This window comes from Trichomycterus rosablanca, chromosome 20, assembly GCF_030014385.1.
Source record: "Trichomycterus rosablanca isolate fTriRos1 chromosome 20, fTriRos1.hap1, whole genome shotgun sequence".
NCBI classification, from domain to species: Eukaryota; Metazoa; Chordata; class Actinopteri; order Siluriformes; family Trichomycteridae; genus Trichomycterus; species Trichomycterus rosablanca.
Genome location: NC_086007.1, coordinates 11,641,862 through 11,663,816, shown reverse-complemented (window position 1 = coordinate 11,663,816; position 21,955 = coordinate 11,641,862). Strand labels below are relative to the sequence as shown.

Genomic DNA, 21,955 nt, shown 5'->3' with positions numbered 1-21,955 from the left:
GCCTGCAGTCCATTTCTGTCTCCTGTTAAGAATGTATGGAGCAGCATGAAAACGAGAATCAGATGACAGTTTTCACTTGCAAAACTGCAACAATTAGTATCCTTAGTTCCCAAATCACCATGTCACCATAAGTCTCTGTAACAGGAAAGGTGATGGAGCACAGGGGTCAACATTTCTGTCCCAACTTTTTAGAGTGTTTTGCAAGCATCAAATTATGAATGTGTTTATATTTACAAAATACAATGATCAGTGAAAATATTAGAAATGTTTTCTTTTTACTTTTATCATTTTAATAAAGATTTAAGAATATAACAAATCACAGAATCTACTTTTTTTTACTGCGCTCTACACAATACCCCAGCATTTTTAAAACAGGGTTTGTAAATGAATTTATTAATGAATCCCCTATTGTATAACTTTGTTCATATAACCTACCACACACATCACTTACCATTGACTGTCAGTTACAGTTTGAACTGCTCATACATAAACACACAGTGGTGCGCTGTGAACAGCGAGACACTTTGTCAGCAAAATTGATTCAGATTCCACTACAACAGCAGCAATGGGGACACATGCTATCCCTTGTGACCAGCCACACCTCCTACCTATGAATGGTTGTAAAAGCATTAGAGTTGTGAAGAGGGAAAAACATATTTACTGAAACCTGAACCTAAAATAGTCATTCAGGTAGATACTAAAAAGAGAAAGGTGATTCAACCAAAAATATATAGACAAGTAATGCAGTTTATGTTTCATGGAATATCATACAAAATAAAACTGTACAACATCTGTACAACAACTGTAGATCTGTGGTAAAATAAAACTACATTTGAAGAATTTAGAGGATGCATTACTGTGAATTGTTGCATATATGCAACATGATATCTTGACCGTAACTGCATAATGTTGCATATATGCAACATAGTATCCTTCTCCATAAACTGCATGATATTGCATATATGCACTTTTTTTTCACCTGTTCCACATCAGACAGAAAAAAAAAATCATATATAGCAAACCTTACTTCCAGACTGCAAAAACATTGGGTTTACTGTGAGAAATATTTTTTTTGCAACAAATAAGAGCAGACGCTCTTATCCAGAGTGACTTACAGTAGTGCTTCCATAGTAAACATTTCATTACTGTACTGTAGTTTAAGTAGACAACAGTCCAAATCTGCTAAAACCTGTTAGAACCAAAGTGTTTTTTTTTTATTTTTTTTATTTTATTTTATTTTATTTTTTTTTTTTTTTTATAAATGGGAAAGTGTGTTAGTAAGTAAGTACAAGTCAGCTTAAGTGCTTAGTAAAATGGTGGGTTTTTAATTGCTTTTTAAAGAAAGCAAAAGACTCAGATGTTCGGACAGACAGAGGAAGTTTGTTCCACCATTTGGGTGCCAGTACAGAGAAGTGCCTTGATGCTCGTCTTCCTCTAGTCCTGGGTGAAGGATCAAGTCCAGCAAGACTAGTGGCTCGGAGGTTGCATGGTACGGAGCGGGGTTTGATTAAACCTCTAAGGTAACTTGGGGCTGCTCTATTTTTGGCTTTGTAGGCAAGTGTTTTAAACTGAATGCGTGAGAAGAGAAGGTCAGCTGGTTATCCAGGACGACACCAAGGGGGTTAAATATAACAATGACCATGATGTTTTGTTAGGCCTTTTTAAGAGACATCCAGTACTGGATAATGTCACTGTTGTGCCCTATACTATCCACTTGTTGACCATCTTTACTGTGTTCCATGTCATATGTCTTTTTGCTGACCATGGCTTTTGCTGTAGGATGCAATTAAGTAAATGTCAGGAAAATCCTACTAGACCAGCTACACTTTATATGTGGTTCATCAGAGTCACTTCAATTAATGGTAGGTGTCACTGACCAATGTTAAACATGAGTTTAAATGTGATTGGTTAATTTGTGATTTACACATTTGTGATTTACCAGACAAATTCTAATTTCCCCATTAATTTTGTTCGAAAAAATGACGATTATGTAAACACTATTTACCCTTTAAAACAATAAATTCACAATAATGTGTCAAAATGAATGTGCGTAATCTGTGAGCGCGCCGGTGACGTAATCCCTCTAGTCTCGAGCCGCCAGTTTGTAACCAGAGCGCGCGTGAGCAAGTGAGGAAGCGCGCGCACGCAGTGATCAGGTAAACCAGCTCAATTTTACTTCAACTAAAGAAGTGCACAGTGATTCTGTTACTGCACACTGGGACGGAATGACAGGGTTTATGGCTGCCTTTTCAGTCAATAATACTACAGTTACCAACTCCATCATCATGGTAAGAAAAACACTGTTTGTTTGGGTGTTTATAATTGGGAGTCTGTGGTGTGCACTCGAACCTGTGACACTGGAGCTGATTTCATAGTGTCCACACAAAAATGATGAGGATTTTTTTAAAACTATCATTAACCTTAAGTGTATCTGCTAGCCAGCTTTTTGTGTCCTTATTTATTAATTTATCATTTCTGGTAACAAACGTGTTTTTATTTGAATGTTAAGCATTTAACTTGAAGTGCAACATTAAATGTTGTACTCTTTTGGCATAAATTACAATAGAATTTTAACAATAAGCCTAATACTAATTTTCTTTTAATTTACATTTTTCATTTACATTTTCAGCATTTAGCAGACGCCTTTATCCAAAGCGACTTACAGTATACAATCTGAGCAAATGAGGGTTAAGGGCCTTGCTCAAGGGCCCAACAGCAGCAACCTGGCAGTAGTGAGGCTTGAACCAGCGACCTGTTGATTACTAGCCCTGTACCCTAACCACTAGGCTACATTATTTTTTTAATAATTAGATTTTACTTATTATGCTAGACTTTATACACTGAGCATATTAAACATACAATGTAAGTGATAAAAGTACTAGGTTATTGTAAGTCAACCAGGTTTTTATCTTTGGCTTACATTAAGCTCTTCAAAAAAACATCACTAGTGTCTACAAACTTTATGAAAAATCACTTCACACTTACTAATCTGTTGCATCACATCAATACTTCAGCAAAAAGACTGAGGAGAAAAATAAACAGACATTATGTGACACATATGTAATATAAGCCATCAGTTATTCAAAGTTTACAATAAACTATGGAACTGGGCTGAGCTATAGATTAACATCAAATCACATTAAATGTTTCTGAAACCTGTTATGGTTTTGCAAAGAGAATACATAGTAATTACATAGTAAAATAAATATTAAACATAGACTATTATGTATTGTTATTCAAATACTTTAACTTTACAGACTTGCCTTAATTTTTCCAAAAGTACCCAAGCTAATTTTGTAAAGATGCATGAAAAACTTAACCATAGCAGTCCAGAATATGACTGTACTGTTATTTAACATAACAAAGTGTCAGACACAACATCGTTTTTTTTCTCACTTAGTTCAACACATATACAAAATATTACTGTGTCTTAAAGTTGTATTTTTTGTGATTTAATGCATAATTTGTGTGTGTATTTTATAAACGTACCTGCTGAAATTATTTTTTTAAATTGAGTTTATTATTATTATTATTTTATTATTATTATTATTAGTAGTAGTAGTAGTAGTAAGTTCCCTTTTTTAACAAAACCATTACATTGTTTTAAGGTAAACATGCAAAAATGCTTCAAAACTGCTGTCGGAAATAACCATATAATCTTGCACAGCAACGTTGTTACAACCCTTAAAACTGTTTAATTAGACATTTAAACTTTTATACAGTGTTTAACAATGTGTATGCATGGCAGAACATTAGTATAGAATATTAAATATTTATGTTTAAACATTACATTAATATTCCTAGTCAATCATTGCACACTACTAAATCCTCTGACAATTAAGTATTTATCAGGCATTCGATGCCTTCCGTCTGCTTAGAATAAGGTTTGACTGATAGTAACCCCATCCAGCATCTGTAACCACAGGCAGAGGGATTAGACAACTGAATTTCCTTAACAGAGCACACTCCCCTGATAATGTTCCACAGCATTACTGCCACTCCAGTTCATGCATCACAAGCCAAATAAAAGCAGTTTCTATTTAAAGTGTTGCTGTAATATAATTAATGTGTTACACAATAGACACTTTGTATCCACTTTGTATTGTTTTACATGGTGGAGTACATTCGAAAGGTGCAACAACTTTGTAACAAATGTCTGTGGCTTATCAGATGATGTTTCGGTACCATTATTTGATGCTTACTTTTTAGCTCACTTAAATGTAACTTAATGCTGTGTTCAGATCTCTGTCACTTTCATTTTGCTTAGCACAATACTAAGAGGTCCTAATCAATCTTGTGTTTCCCAAAAAAAGCTCTTATGTTTTTAAAATTATGATCCCTCTTTGGTCCTGCTTTACCTATGTTCTCTTATTTTCTCATTTTAGAACACCAACGGACCCCCTGATCTCATGCTGGACCCCAGGACTGTGTGTGTGTCCGTTGACAATGTGGTGCCCAACCACAATGTGAGCCAGCAGACCGCCTTGCTACATGCACACCTGAAAAAAGTGGAAGACAATCTAACTGAGGCACAGCGCTTCTCGTACCTGCCCCAAAGACCAGCAGTCAATATCGAATTCAGAGACCTTTCATACTCTGTTCCTGAGGGACCGTGGTGGAGAAAGAAAGGTAACCCTAAGTAAACCTGATTTCTAAATACAGAATAAGCCTTTTACTTATTAATAATTCAGATGTTAATGCTAACCCACATGCACTGTGCATTTAAATGTACACTTTGTGTAAATATGATTGTTGTGTACAACCCTACTAATCAGTGAGGTCACTCCCATTGTTTACAGGTAAAATCATATATAAAATCAATTTGGCATAATATAAATTATATGCTTTTTAAATTTGTGGCATCAGTTTGGGGACAACGTCCATTGTTTGACAAGTTTGGTGTGGAGGAACAACTGGGGCTTGCATAGAGCCTCATAAAACCCCTTTGGAATAAATGAGAACATCCCAAATGCTCATTTGAAGTCCTCACAGACTGTGTATTAGGATAAGAGGGGAATACTGTATTAGTGATCTTAGTAGTAAATTTTACTTTGTGCATATTTCTTCTTTAAAATTACAACATTAGACATTATTTTTAATTATGGCAGCACTTCCTCTGCCTACATACCACCCCAGCTGGCTGTTTTGCTTTGGTTTGGGTCTTGCATCATAAAGGTTGGCTAAATTTGCAGCTGGGCTACATTGACGTCATTAGCCATCTGGATTATTTTATACTCATCAGTTGCTGTCTATTTTCTTCTCTCTTCTGTCATTTGGTCATTGTCTTTAAATGTTCTAAATTGACATGTTATTTTGGGCATCTTCATAAGCAAATCACTAGCTGTCTGAACTGAGAAGTGAATCTTACTGAGTGAATTTAATTGAGTTGTATTGAGTTCTTATTAAGTGTCCCTGGCTGCATTTCTGTCTGTGGCTTTGAGTTCTTTGGAAGAGACAGAGTACAGGGGGACCTCATCGGAGGAATCCCTTCTTACAGAGAGCCAAGAATAATCTGTTCTTTACTTGACCTGTGCCATGTCACATGGCTGTTGTTGTTAAACCAATCTGCTGTCGATATATTTAAGTAACAAACATATACAAGAATTTTTTTTTCTGTTCTTTGTTTTTAGTCTTTTTGGAGGAGTAAATTTTTAGTTGACATTCATAATCGATACAGTTGTTTTTAGTTTACTGTTTAGTGGCAATAATTATTTTTATGTAATATGTATTATTTATGTTGGGCATCCACCTAAATTTTGGGGCCGTTTACGTATAAAAGGCTTATTTTTGTGGACTTTCTGAAAACCTTTGATTGTTTTTACCCATTTTTAGGTAAAAGCATTGCAAGATCAATGGTGCTCCAAAAAAGTGTTTATCTTATCACCCAGAGGTTCCGCATGTAGTCCAGATGATGAAATGAGCAGCTTCATGGTAGGAGATTGAAGCTGGGAGCTAATTGTCCCTTCATCTGTTTGGGTGCTCTACCCTAATAATTTTGCAATTCTAGCAAATCTCAGGTATCATTAAGCATGTATAGACCAGGGCAATAGGTTCCTCCTGGAGGTATGTAGCCAGAACCTCAGTTTGTAAATTCGTTGGAATTTCATGGATTGTGGAGAGAGCACATACTATTGATGGATTGATGGGTTTTGATGGGCATTATTATTTTGTTATTTTATTTGTGGCAGAAAAGTGTGACAGTTTCAACTTTAAATGATCCACAACAATGTTAAATAATGTACAAAACAGTTTCCTCTTTACATCCATGTGAAGCATTTAGAAAGTGTTTATATATACATAATGTCTATTAAATATTAGTAAATATACAGTATATGTTTTTTTTTTTGCTTTTTTAATGTCTTACCTACATGCTTACAATAACTGTAAGCTCACTTCTCACTAACTTGCATGCATTCAAAAAGCTAAATTCTGTCCCTTTACTCATCTTTAAATGACTATAACTGAATTTCAGGCCTTTGAGCTAAATCTTTGTAATCCATACTTAGTGGAAAGTGAGATCTGGCTGCAGCGGAGGCCATGACCCTGATCCGTACTGACTGCTCAGGCGGTTACTATCGGTCATTGAACTTTATTAACCTTAGTTCAGAGCACAGTGGGTTGGGCTCTTTATTTATAGAGCGGTACAGAATGATGCTCTGGAGGGGAGGCTGTCATCTGTCAGAAAAAGTTGGCAGTATGGAAAATGCAAATACAAACACAGCGTTTCTTAAATTGACCTTTTTTTTGACAAATGTATTTTATTGAAGACAGTATAAACCCAAGATATTTCATGAAAGAAGAGGGTATGGGTACTGGACTGGCCTCCCTGCAATCCTAACCTGTCCCTAATAGAGAATTTTTGGAGAATTTTGAAGCAAAAAATGTGACAATGACAACCCTGTATTTTTAAATGCATATATTGCTGCTACTGTTAAACATTTAGTTTTCTCTTAGAAATAGGTAGAAGGATAAATTGGCTGCTCTAAAATCCCCCTCTGTGTGACTGAGTTCATATTTAAGTATGTAGTGCCATAAAATGGAATATCGCCCTATTCAGACTCTGGTGGCACGTTGCCTCTTATTAGTATAAAGCTGTTGTTAAAGATAAATGAAGATAAATCTTAATATGGGCCTTATATAACTGACATTACCACTACACCTACAGATTGTAGATTATAATAGAGTAATTTTGAGAATTTGTGCAGTAATTGTAAGCATTATTAAAATATTTTGGTGTAATGAATTATTTAAAATGGTTATCATCAATTTTAAACCTTGTCTTCCAGTGAATCTTTTCAGACCAAGTACCACACCTGTTCAAACCAAATCCCCAGATAGTATGTAAATGTTTTTTAGAGTGAGGCTACATGCAAACACACACACACACACACACACACAGCAGGCTAATAGGTGCATCAAGTGCTTATCATTTTAGTGAGATGAGTATGCCTGTGGGGTCTGTTTTTACATCTTTGTACAACCAATTAGAAAGTTGTGTTTTATACCCTGCAGCTTGCAGCTGTTTTATAATGCGTGCACTGTATGCTAACAGTGTTGTCCGTGTCATTCTGTGTCATTATTCATAAGGCAGTGATAGCTCAACAGAACTCCCAACTGCTGAAAATGTATTTAGTCAAAATTGTAAGGTGATTTGAATAAAAACATCTGTTTAATACCACCAATGTAATTTAGTCTCACCTAGTAAAGCATGTTGAATGTGTTGCCTAGTATTATTATTTAAATAAAATATGAAACCCTGTTTTTTGTTTTCTGAAACATTTTATCTAAATTACAGACATTTTTACATCCACTTATTCATTTCATTTGTTTTATATTTGCATGCAGCAACTATATCAAGGTCATCTGGTGAACTACCTTGGGGTGCTTCATGTACCACCAGTGTTACTCATACCACAGATAAAGAACAACTGCTTTAGTTGAACAAAGCACAAATGAGCTTCCTTACACCCATTTTAGGAAATAGTATTAGTCGTTCACTAATTTTAGGCATTGGTAAATCTATATAGTAAACAAATATTTCGGTTTGGGTCCCGCATCATAAAGGTTGCCTATATTTGCAGCTGGGCTACATTGACATCATTAGCCATTTGGCCAGCATGTATTTACATAAATACAGTGTATCACAAAAGTGAGTACACCCCTCACATTTCTGCAGATATTTAAGTATATCTTTTCATGGGACAACACTGACAAAATGACACTTTGACACAATGAAAAGTAGTCTGTGTGCAGCTTATATAACAGTGTAAATTTATTCTTCCCTCAAAATAACTCAATATACAGCCATTAATGTCTAAACCACCGGCAACAAAAGCGAGTACACCCCTAAGAGACTACACCCCTAAATGTCCAAATTGAGCACTGCTTGTCATTTTCCCTCCAAAATGTCATGTGACTCGTTAGTGTTACTAGGTCTCAGGTGTGCATAGGGAGCAGGTGTGTTCAATTTAGTAGTACAGCTCTCACACTCTCTCATACTGGTCACTGAAAGTTCCAACATGGCACCTCATGGCAAAGAACTCTCTGAGGATCTTAAAAGATGAATTGTTGCGCTACATGAAGATGGCCAAGGCTACAAGAAGATTGCCAACACCCTGAAACTGAGCTGCAGCACAGTGGCCAAGATCATCCAGCGTTTTAAAAGAGCAGGGTCCACTCAGAACAGACCTCGCGTTGGTCGTCCAAAGAAGCTGAGTGCACGTGCTCAGCGTCACATCCAACTGCTGTCTTTGAAAGATAGGCGCAGGAGTGCTGTCAGCATTGCTGCAGAGATTGAAAAGGTGGGGGGTCAGCCTGTCAGTGCTCAGACCATACGCCGCACACTACATCAAATTGGTCTGCATGGCTGTCACCCCAGAAGGAAGCCTCTTCTGAAGTCTCTACACAAGAAAGCCCGCAAACAGTTTGCTGAAGACATGTCAACAAAGGACATGGATTACTGGAACCATGTCCTATGGTCTGATGAGACCAAGATTAATTTGTTTGGTTCAGATGGTCTCAAGCATGTGTGGCGGCAATCAGGTGAGGAGTACAAAGATAAGTGTGTCATGCCTACAGTCAAGCATGGTGGTGGGAATGCCATGGTCTGGGGTTGCATGAGTGCAGCAGGTGTTGAGGAGTTACATTTCATTAAGGGACACATGAACTCCAATATGTACTGTGAAATTCTGAAGCAGAGCATGATCCCCTCCCTCCGGAAACTGGGTCGCAGGGCAGTGTTCCAGCATGATAATGACCCCAAACACACCTCTGAGACGACCACTGCTTTATTGAAGAGGCTGAGGGTAAAGGTGATGGACTGGCCAAGCATGTCTCCAGACCTAAACCCAATAGAACATCTTTGGGGCATCCTCAAGCGGAAGGTGGAGTCTCGAATATCCGCCAGCTCCGTGATGTCGTCATGGAGGAGTGGAAAAGCATTCCAGTGGCAACCTGTGAAGCTCTGGTAAACTCCATGCCCAGGAGAGTTAAGGCAGTTCTGGGAAATAATGGTGGCCACACAAAATATTGACACTTCAGGAACTTTCACTAAGGGGTGTACTCACTTTTGTTGCCAGTGGTTTAGACATTAATGGCTGTATATTGAGTTATTTTGAGGGAAGAATAAATTTACACTGTTATATAAGCTGCACACAGACTACTTTTCATTGTGTCAAAGTGTCATTTTGTCAGTGTTGTCCCATGAAAAGATATACTTAAATATCTGCAGAAATGTGAGGGGTGTACTCACTTTTGTGATACACTGTAAATATTTATGTAAATACTTAAAAAGTGTTTACAGAGAGGGGCACTTAGCATTCTTTTACAAATGTGACATGGCAGGACGAATGAGTTTGAAAAGAGTTGACGGGTGGTTTCACAAGACAGAAAGGAAGCAAGTTTTAGTCTTTACCCTCTCAGATAGGCAGCTGTCATACAATATACAAAACTGAGTTAGTGGATGGGTCCTGGCAACATTTAATTCGGAATTGGAGAGAAATGTCAAAATAAGAAGGTGCTAAAGCTCCACAATGTTAAATTTAGCTTAATGCCTTTCGAGTAAGTGAAGGTTTAGCAAGTCAGCATCTTGTGTTTGGATCTATTTATTACTTGTTCTCATCACTTTTTTTCAGGTTTTTTGGAAGCTTAGCGCTGACGTAAGAACTGACAGTGTTTCAGTGTAAAAAAAAAAGGGTGGCTGTTTAATTAATTAGCACAAGGAGGCTGTTTACTTGCAAGCCAGTCATCTTATTATTTTTATCTGAATGCAGGTGTGTTTGGAGTGAAATTATGTTATTACAAGTTATGCTTGTTTACACACTCACTCTCTGGGTATAACCCATGGCCTCTATGCTAAATGAGGACAGCGAAGGTCAGAGATATTTGTGTCTCTTTCTGACAGATTAAGCCCACAAATCCAATTAAGTTGGTAGCCACTGGAATCAACTGGATTAGCATCTGCGCTACTGCTATTGGATAAAAGCAGGTTACCATCGGACATTTCTCTCAGCCTGGCCACTGTTTCAGCAGATGTTTTATTTCACAGTCAGAAGTTTACATACACTTGTAAAGGGACTTTAATGATTTTTAGAAGGCATTTCTAAAGCAGATACTTTTAGTTCTTGTGTGTTCTCTGTAAATATGGGTTAAAAAATTAAGTATAGATGGTTAAGAGGGGGAATCCTGACAGGAAAATCAATAGGCTATTGGAATATGGTAGTTCTCTTGTGCTGTCATTATAATCTATTTTATACTACCTTTATATTATCTATAACCTACTGTGGGTCTTTGTGAATGGACAAATATTTTATTCATGGAGTATGAATGATTCTAATGCAGTTGTTGATGCAGATGAGCAGGGCTAATATACTGTATGTTGGTTTAAAACAAAACCTTTTGTCATCCTTGTTGATTTTTTTTTAACACAGGGGGTATAAAAGGTTAAGAAACACTGCTGTAGACTATTATTATGACTAGAGGAAGTACACCACTGAATGCCTCAAAAGAAGTCAAGTCAAGTCAAGTCTTGAATTGAACCTGAATTTTATCCTTTCAGTTTATTTCAGAGCAAGGTTGCAGTTGTTGCTGCTAATTATAACACAAGCAGTTAAGAAAGTGGTAATATAGGTGTTGCATTACCTTTTTTATTCTTTAAAATGTTATCTAAAACTGTTTCCTCACTTTCTTCTACTCCTTTATTACATCTTGTATAAGTATCTGAAACCATAGTGTAACAAACATACAATAAATGAATGAAATTCAGGAGGGGGGCAGATGCTTTTTACTGCACTCTATGTGTCATAAGTGTATTTAAACATTAAGGTTTCTTGTGTTTGATATGCATTTCCTCATATATTAATAAATATATAATAAATATAATATATAATAAATTACTGCCCAAACGTTGTCTTTACAAACTTACTCAACTTTAGATCTGATCAGGAATGCATTGTCAAATTATACAAAAGAAAGTGAACAGGTAGAACAGAAAAGCTAGGTTCATATAACCAGTCCAGTTATTTGGGCCAGGGCAGCTGGAGGTCAGAATGAGCTTAATTCTATTACGAACAGGAGCAATCATGCACAAAATACTCCTATCAACCCAATCACAAAGGAGAAAGCACCGAATGAGTATGCTCTTTAGGAACACTGGGAAAGATTTTTCACAGAAATCTCTTTTCTTTTGTATTTTTCTGACTCAGGTAACAAGACCTTACTGAAAGGCATTTCTGGAAGCTTCACCAGTGGTGGTTTGGTGGCCATTATGGGGCCCTCAGGAGCCGGAAAGTCTACACTTATGAACATCCTGGCAGGCTATAGGTGAATACAAAGTACAATCAAATTTATCTGTATGTGCTGTATTTATAACTTATACATAAACACTCCATTGATGTGTATGATGTAGGATGCAACTAAGCTTATTAGTCAATCAAAAGACACCTTTTAATTCACCTTTTTATACATACTATACATATCCTTTTTTGTATTTTAGGGAAACAGGGATGAAAGGACATATCTTAATAAATGGACGACCTCGAGATCTGCGCTACTTTAGGAAAGTGTCTTGCTATATTATGCAGGATGACATGCTTCTTCCACACATGACAGTTCAGGAGGCCATGATGGTAAGCAGCTATAGCTATACATGTATGCATTTCTCACACCTGGGGTTGCCAGGTTTACCTGTGTGAAGCTTTATGTGTGTAAGCAGTTTCAAATGCACATAACTCAATAAAAGTGTGGCATGGTGACTTGGCAGGCTGAAATGTTGTCTGGATTCAGACCTAACTTGTAGTTTTCTAGGAGTAAATGAGTGAGTGAATGTGTGATGCCCAGCATTACACTGGCACTCAGGGAGTGTTTCTGCCCCAGGCCCAGTTTATTTAGACAGTGATGGTCACAGGTTAAAAATGCTGCCTGTTTTATTTTAGATACATGTTAAGTACAAATGCATATACTTAAAAAGCTAATATGGAGCATTTATGTTATAAAATAACATTTTTATAGTTTTGTGTGTTTTTATTGCCCCACACATGACAAACAAGATCAAAAATTTGTTTACAACAGTTGCTCATGACAGTTCGGCTCTTTGTTCAGCTTTGATTATGGCCCAATATATTAGAAATACATGTACTGACTGTGTTATGGGAAGAGGAAAAACATTCTCACACTTATATGTTTGAAAGATGATTTGTGTTTGGGATTGATAGTCCTCTCTGTTCTGTCTCCTCAGGTGTCGGCTAATCTAAAACTTCAGGAAAAGGAGGAGGGCAGGAGAGAGATGGTACTTCATCCTGTTATTTATTTACATTTTAATTAACATTCTATGGTACTGCAGTGGAAAATAGAGCAGTTGGTTATTAGCATGACATGTGCAAAACTAGTCAAGGGTACCTGGTTTGTAGGTAAACAAATCTTACAAATCTAGTACTGGAATATAAAGGCGCAAAAACAAAATTAACTATGTTAAAAACATGATATTTATTATAAATATATAATTTAATGGACTTTATGAAATATGACCAGCTATATGAGGTGGAGTCTTTTATGCAATGATTAAACACATGTTTCGAGAGAGAGTTAATTGCTCATAGTTGCCTCTGTGTTTGTAGGTAAGGGAAATCTTGACTGCGCTCGGCTTGTTGGAGTGTGCTAAAACCCGGACTTCTAACCTCTCTGGTGGACAGCGGAAACGCTTGGCAATTGCCTTGGAACTTGTCAACAACCCACCGGTCATGTTTTTTGATGAGCCCACAAGGTAACCCTTTTAAAAAATAATGTGTTTAGCTGTGTCTAGCTTTGCCCTCATATTACATAAGGATTAGTGCATTCATCTCACTAAGCAAGATGAAAATGGGCTTTTGTAAAAAAACAAAAAACAATTAACAAAATGAGTAGCCCATGAGGTTTTTCAGTCACGCCATCACACCATCGCAATAAGCAGTAAATTAATTTATATTATTTAGACAAGGTTATTTCCCAATGGATATGGTGACAGGATAACTGCATGGGGATGCATGTCCTTTGAGAGCCACACAATCTATTAATTTTCTTCTTCCCATGGCTCACAGTAGTGTTGGGAGACATTAAAAAAATGCTACCCTCTGTTGGTAATCATGTAGAAAAACCATGAATACAAAAACAATTAATTGTGTTTTAAATATACCTTTTTTTTTTACATAAGAACATTAATTGTATTTCTCTTATGTTATCAATTAGCATTAAAATGTATGGCAAATTATACTCACATCAGCATAATTATGTCTGGTTGCTTATTACTTGCATATACAAGTCAATTCAAACATTTATATACTCTTGTAAAGGACCTGTAAAGCACGTCATGGGTTTTTAATCAGTTATGCACATGTTCTTTTGTTATGTAATGATCGGATCTTCTTACTTTAATGTAAAAAATAAAGCTTATTAGTTTGGCACATTTAGAAGCTTATGGTAGGTTTTCTGAAAACCTGCTTGGTTAAATATATACACCCAGAAATGCACAGATTATTGATTTAGTGATCGAGAACATTTAATGCCATTTAACTTTGTGGCAATACCTCCTAATATATTTTTGAATTGTTAGTTTTATTAACAGAGGTAATGTAAACAGGTGATTACATAAATGATCTTTTTTGTATTTTGCTCTCCCTGCAGTGGATTGGACAGCTCCTCCTGTTTTCAGGTGGTCTCACTCATGAAAGCTCTAGCTCAGGGCGGCCGAACCGTCATTTGCACCATCCACCAGCCCAGTGCCAGAGTCTTTGAGCTCTTTGACAAAGTAAGCAATGGTTTACAACAGGTATCTTGCACTCGACAGGTTATCAGGTATACCCAAAGTTACATTTTATATGTAAAAAATTTTTTTTAATTAATCCATTGAGGGTGAGGGCTTTCTGTAAACTATTTATTAGCCTTTCCATTGTATTAAAATTTTTAATAAAATCTTGGCTAGGCCAGTCTGAAATCTTTATTTTTTTTTTTTGCAGTTTAGGGCTGGACTTTCACTGTAATCTATCATGCTTTAGCATTAGACCAAAAACTCCCAATTACCACACCTAATTTATGGTGAATTATGAAACATCTTGAACATTACTTTGTTCTACACCATCTATGTCATCTTTCTACAGCTCTATGTCCTGAGCCAAGGCCAGTGCATCTATCAAGGAAAAGTATCCAACCTCATTCCTTATCTTAGAGATCATGGACTTTACTGCCCTACATATCACAACCCTGCTGACTTCAGTAAGACATTAAACTTTGCTCTCAAAATGAAAATTTACATACACTAGTATGTGACTTACACTATATGGACAAAAGTATTTGGACACCTGACCATGAGCTTGCTCAGCACCCCATTTCAAAAACAAATGGTATTAAACAACCATATCAGCTATAACAACAGACACTCTTCTGAAAAGGCTTCTTACAAGACTGAAGTATGTCTATTGATATTTGTGCTCATTCAATCCAAAAAGCATTTGTATGGCTGAGCACTGGTCAGGAACGCCTCAATTAATGTTCCAGTTCATTCCGAAGCTGTTCAGTGGGGCTGAGGTCAGAGTTAATCCAGAGTTGGCCACTTTTTTTAAACCAAGCTTTTCTTCATGTCTTCATAGACTTTGTTTGTGAACAGAGGGGTAGTAATGCTGGAACAGGAACGGGCCTTCTCTAAATTGTTGCTGCAACATTGGAAGCATATAATTACCTTTATATAATTGATTTATTACACCTGTTAGCAATTATTGAGGCTGAAACACATGGATTCAAAAATTAGATGGGATGTCTCAATACTTTGGTCCATATAGTGTATAGGCTGCATTTTTATTCTTAATTAATATTAAATGAACAAGTTACATTAAAGAAAATCGTATATTTATACTGTAAATAATGTTTGTCTTTGTCATTGTTTTTAAAAACCCACAGTAATGGAAGTGGCTTCTGGAGAGTATGGAGACCACATGTGTCGGTTGGTAAAAGCTGTTCATGAGAGAAAATGCGAGAAGGATTACAAAAGCGAGATGAATGTAGACGAACGCTTAAACCCATTTATGTGGCATAAACCCTCTGATGAGGTACAAACACAATTTTGTACTGTATGTCTTATTATAGCATTGAGTAATACATTTAATAATGATGATAATAATAGGCTGTTTTGCATGATATAGAATAAATGAACCCTTCCAGAAATATTGGCACCCATGGAAAATGATAAGATAATGAATGAAACAGGCTGTGAAAAACATTCTTTATTGCTTATCTGTTTGATCATTTATTCAGTTTTAACAAACACCTTTCCTTTATCAAAAAAAACTGTTAAAAGAAAAAATAATTTGTGCCATAATTGTTTACACCCCAAATAATTCTTAGAAGTGAAATCTAACAGAAGAGTATTGCCATTTTTTATGTTTGAAAGATCATCTGAGTGATTAGGAACATGTAAATGGTTGCTTTTGACTACATGTTCTACTGGTTTAGTGCATTTTGTCTTGTTAATGTGTGTTATTAAAATGATTTTTGTATTTTTAGGACTCCTCTTCCACTGAGAGCTGTCACAGCTTTTCTGCCAGCTGTCAGATGCAGTTTTGCATCCTCTTTAAGAGAACGTTCCTCAGTATCATGAGGGATACGGTAAGCCACTGCCACTTAGTGGACCAAATTATGTATGGCAGTGCTTATTTTTATAACAGTTGTGCATGCTATGCTGATGAATGGTGAGTTTATAGTGCTTACTTGTAGTACAAGTGTTGAGTGCAGCAGATATGACAAAAACCTTGATGACTTTCATTTGAAGGGCCAAATTGTTATGTCCAGATGACAGGTTTGAAGTATTTCCGAAAGGGTGTTCACACATCATTTTAACACTGTTGATGAGGTGATTGTGTCACAACACAGTGCATTGAATCCTTCTGTTAATGGGGCTGTATAGTCATGGGACAGACAAGGGAAGCAAAGGAAGATCGACTGGTCAGAAAGATGATGCACTGTAGGACGATTCACCTCACAGCGTACAAAAGCTTAAGGATCTTTTGAAGATGTGTTGGTACCCGATTGTACTGTGTACAATAGCTAATAACTGTGTATTCTACCCAGTACTTAGCATTTGTTCATAAATTTCCTTGTTGATGCGATTTCTAAAGCTACATTTACACAATCTGTTAAAGTAACAGCACATGTCCATAAAATCAGTGCACATAAGCTTTCCCACAGCACAATGAGTCTGAGTTTGAATCTTTTAGCTGTTTTTGCATGTATTGTTGCTCCCCCCGCCTGCACAAAATGTAATGAATACATATTGAAACAATAAAATGATTATATGTAATTATTATAATGCAGTTCATGCAGCATAATACAAAATAAGATTCTATATCATTTTACTAGGTGCTGACACACCTCCGGATCACCTCTCATATTGGAATCGGGATTCTGATTGGGCTTCTGTATCTGGGCATCGGCAATGAGGCCAAGAAGGTGCTCAGTAACTCTGGTTTCCTGTTCTTCTCCATGCTCTTTCTTATGTTTGCTGCCCTAATGCCCACTGTTCTAACTTGTGAGTAAATTTTTAAATATCGTTCTCTAAATCGTTACTCAGCCACTTACTTGTATATCTAAAAAAATAGCACATTATTAATCTTTTATTTTTATTTATTAATTTCTTCTTACTAATAAACATTTAATGACATGCTTTATCATTTCCATGTTTGATCCTAGTTCCTCTTGAGATGGGTGTGTTTTTACGAGAGCATTTGAATTACTGGTACAGTCTAAAGGCGTACTACCTAGCAAAGACTATGGCAGATGTCCCATTCCAGGTAACATGTCTTATGTTTGAGTCTTATCAAAAGTTTGGATGCTTAGGGAAATTACAGGATAATAAAGTTAATAAAATAATTTAATTAAAAAACTGATGAAAAAACTGTAATAAACTATGAATTGTGTAGTTGCAGTAAAAGCAATGTCATGAGAAAGTCAAATAACTATATTTTCTAAAATAAGAGTTTTTATTTTTACTTTTATTACAGTTTTATGCTAGAACACTGAACAATAATTTCTTTTGTCTCAGATCATCTTTCCAGTGGCATACTGCAGCATTGTGTACTGGATGACATCTCAACCATCAGATGCAGTTCGGTTCATCCTCTTCCTGGCTTTGGGTACACTTACATCACTGGTGGCTCAGTCTCTGGGACTGTTGATTGGCGCAGCATCCACATCCTTGCAGGTGATTTGAAATCATCCCAAACAATTATTATCATTATTATTTAGCCATTATGTTTAAATGCACTTGTTGACCTGATATTATTCTGTTTCCTAGGTGGCCACATTTGTAGGTCCAGTAACTGCCATCCCTGTGCTGCTGTTTTCAGGCTTTTTTGTTAGTTTTGACACTATCCCAAAATACCTTCAGTGGATTTCATATGTTTCCTATGTCCGGTAAGGAATATGCAAATATCCTTTATATACTGTACAGTGAGGAAAATAAGTATTTGATCCCCTGCTGATTTTGTAAGTTTACCCCCTTACAAAGACTTGAACAGTCTATAATTTTTATGGAAGGTTTATTTTAACAGAGAGAGACAGAATATCAACAAAACATTAAATAAAAAAAAACATTAAATAAAAGTTATAAATTAATTTGTATTTAATTAAGGGAAATTAAGTATTTGATCCCCTACCAACCAGCAAGAATTCTGACCCCCACAGACCGGTTATGTGCACAAAAGGCACACAAATTAGTCCTGTCCCTGTATAAAAGACACCTGTCACAGAATCAGTTTCTTCTGTTCAAATCTCTTGACCACCATGGGCAAGACCAAAGAGCTATCAAAGGACGTCAGGGACAAGATTGTAGACCTGCACAAGGCTGGATTGGGCTACAAGACCATCAGCAAGAAGCTTGGTGAGAAAGAGGCCACTGTTGGCACGATAATTCGAAAATGGAAGAAATACAAGATCACAGTCAATCGCCCTCGCTCTGGAGCTCCATGCAAGATCTCACCTCGTGGGGTAAGAATGATTCTGAGAAAGGTGAGGTCAGTCCAGAATTACACGGGAGGAGCTTGCCAATGATCTCAAGGGAGCTGGGAGCAGAGAAATGCTGGATATGACCCCAAGAACACCATCCCCACTGGGCATTTCTCTGCCTCCAAACACGGCGAGTGGAGTTGATGCCAAAGAGCTCAATTTTGGTCTCATCTGACCATATCACATTCTCCCAAGCTTTCTCTGAATCATTCAGGTGTTCATTGGCAAACTTCAGACGGGCCTGTACATGAGCCTTCTTGAGCAAAGGGACTTTGCGGGCACTGCAGGATCTCAATCCATTACGGCGAAGTGTGTTACTAATGGTTTTCTTGGTGACTGTGCTCCCAGCTCCCTTGAGATCATTGACAAGCTCCTCCCGTGTAATTCTGGGCTGACCTCACCTTTCTCAGAATCATTCTTACCCCACCAAGTGAGATCTTGCATGGAGCTCCAGAGTGAGGGTGATTGACTGTGATCTTGTATTTCTTCCATTTTCGAACTATCGCACCAACAGTGGTCTCTTTCTCACCAAGCTTCTTGCTGATGGTCTTGTAGCCCATTCCAGCCTTGTGCAGGTCTACAGTCTTGTCCCTGACAAGCTCTTTGGTCTTGCCCATGGTGGTCGAGAGATTTGATTCTTTGACAGGAGTCTTTTATACAGGGACAGGACTAATTTGTGTGCCTTTTGTGCACATAAATGGTCTGTGGGGGTCAGAATTGTTGCTGGTTGGTAGGGGATCAAATACTTATTTCCCTTAATTAAATACAAATGAATTTATAACTTTTATTTAATGTTTTTTTTTTCTGGATTTTTTGTTGATATTCTGTCTCTCTCTGTTAAAATAAACCTTCCATAAAAATTATAGACTGTTCAAGTCTTTGTAAGGGGGTAAACTTACAAAATCAGCAGGGGATCAAATACTTATTTTCCCCACTGTATACACTATATACACTATATGACCAGGATAATGCAGTCACCCCTTCTAATTAGTTGAATTGGCTGTCTCAGTCAGTTTGCCCTAAAAGAGCTGCCCTGAATAAATGTAAATATTGCTGCTGTGTACATTTTTGGGGGCAACAAGGGCAACACCCAAACTGTCCTTGTAGGACAATAGTTGTTCTTGGGGAGCTTATTAGAAAGTTATTACGTCTGAGGAGCCACATTCATGCCTAAAACTACCATGCACAACAGCTTTGCTTGGAGTGTTAAAGAAACGGTTCTTAACCTGTTTTTCTTAGACCACCGTGTACAAAAAAATCCTTCGTGACCCCCTTGACATTCAATATCATTCCTGGCAACTAGAATGTTTTTAATAGTGCATGCACTCAAAGTAATAGTGTTGCTTTTACGCATTGTTCCTCTAATGCATTATCTAAAGCAACTCTCTTCTGGTTTTTAGGTATGGTTTTGAAGGAGTGATCCTGTCCATCTATGGGCTGGACCGTGAGGACCTACACTGCGACAAAGATGACACATGTCACTTTCAAAAATCTGATGCCATCCTGAAAGAGCTGGCTATTGACAATGGCAAGCTGTATCTGGATTTTATTGTACTTGGCATCTTCTTTTTCTCCCTGCGACTTATTGCCTACTTTGTCCTCCGATACAAAATCAGTGCTGAGAGGTAAACATGTAGAGGATGTAATAGAATAGAACTAAAGAGACTCTTTCATTCTAGGAAGGGTGATGAAAAGGACCAAATCGTGCAGTAGATTTGCAAAACTACCAGTGCGGTGGGTACTCTTGATCTGCAACACACTGAAAAGGTATCTGGATCTAAACTGACTATAAAGATGCCCTTGTGCACTAATAAGCAAAAATTTAGCAGTACTCTAAAGCACTAGCCCACCACTGTAGATGAGTTTTTGAGTTTGAATCTCAGGTGGCTGAGGGAAGTCAAGAGGGTTTCATTGCCCCTTGTCTGGCTGATGGGCCAGGCCTAGTGGTAGAGCGTTGGTGTTTATAGTGTGTCTCTCTGTACAGCTCTGTAAGAGACTCCATCACTACAGACTCACTACTGAGTTACAAATGTCTGAAAACAGCACAAGAACTGTTTGCCAGGAACATCGTGAATTATACATAGCCAAAGAGCTAAACACAATCCTAATATCATGTGCAATGCTAAGTTTCGGGTGCAATGGTGTAACCCACATTGATTGATTGGCATAATTCATATAGATATCAAATAAATATTATTGCTATTGCGATCTCAAAGCAATCCTATTGTGGCTATTTTTGTAACAAAATCTTGTATATGAAATATAAAGCACAATTAAAATACTTGAGCCACTGGTTTATTGCTATATTTGTACCATCTGTATAAAGCATTGTGCCATATTTTCTTTCGACTGATTTTAATTAAGGCAGCTTCCACAAAACACATGGGTTTGTTTATCAGACTAAGACAAATGTGTCACAAATGTTACAGAATAAAAATAGCACATATATAGCGCACCAGCACCGAGTTTCTAAATTGGGTGCCATCTGGCGGGCATAATTGGCAGTGCCTGCAGCAGATATTAATTGGCCACCGTATCTGCTGGGTGGGAACCAAACTATGTGTGGTTTCATACACAGCGTAAGGACCCTGATTGGCGGAAGAGACGCCTGTGCAGAGTGCAGGGGCGAGAAGAGGAGGGCTGTACACGTGTCGGAAGAGGCGTGTACAGTGACGTGCTCTCCTTGGATGCAATCTGGTATCTCTCAGCAGCAGAAAATAAAAATTGAGTGCAGTAAATCGGGAGGAAAATGGGGAGAAAATGCATAAAAAAAATAAATAAATAAAAATAGCACATATATTAATCATATACAAAAATACATCAATAACACAGAAGAAGCAGATGAGATAAAATAAAATTTCCTTCCAAAACCTTCATTACTATGCTAAACGTTCAGTGTTTAATCTTTTTTTATTTATTTATTTTATTTATTCATCCTTACAAGGCAGATGATTTTGTACATGCTTTACTCCTATGGAATTATATATTCTGTACTGTACTTTTGAGTAATTGATACAACTAGACAAATGTGAATATGCAGCTACAGTGTATTTTGTAATAGGATACATTTGTAGCATTATTTGGCATTATGGTTTGGTTAGATCTAAAATAGAATAGAAAATTTGGTTATATGTAAAATAAAGGCTAATATTCAGCTTTAGTTATCAGATCTGAATGTTCATATAAGACGTATCTTGACAGTGTACTCTGAACTTTGCTTTGGATTTTTTACACTGTTACTAACTTTTGATAGCTTGTCTGTCTTGGATGCTTTGTACAGTTTTGCTTTTACTTATATATAATATATGTAATTTCTTTATTTTGTACCACTCTTGCACCATATTTGAAGTTTGAAAAATAAAAAATCTTCAGAAAATGAAATCAAGATATGTCATTTTAGCTCTGTGTTTAGTCATTTATGTTTATAGTGTAT

General features: G+C 36.9%; 1 protein-coding gene across 1 annotated transcript; it reads left to right on the top strand.

Annotated features, from left to right (window-relative positions):
* Positions 1–2,225: 2,225 nt before the first annotated feature.
* Positions 2,226–20,151, top strand: abcg1 (ATP-binding cassette, sub-family G (WHITE), member 1). Its single transcript, XM_063016703.1, has 15 exons — positions 2,226–2,288; positions 4,386–4,629; positions 11,703–11,820; positions 11,993–12,125; positions 12,734–12,784; positions 13,113–13,258; positions 14,155–14,278; positions 14,628–14,742; positions 15,424–15,572; positions 16,027–16,128; positions 16,879–17,047; positions 17,209–17,309; positions 17,561–17,719; positions 17,813–17,931; positions 19,923–20,151. Exons 1-15 carry the CDS (start codon positions 2,226–2,228, stop codon positions 20,149–20,151), a joined length of 2,022 nt encoding a protein of 673 aa, XP_062872773.1.
* Positions 20,152–21,955: the final 1,804 nt, after the last annotated feature.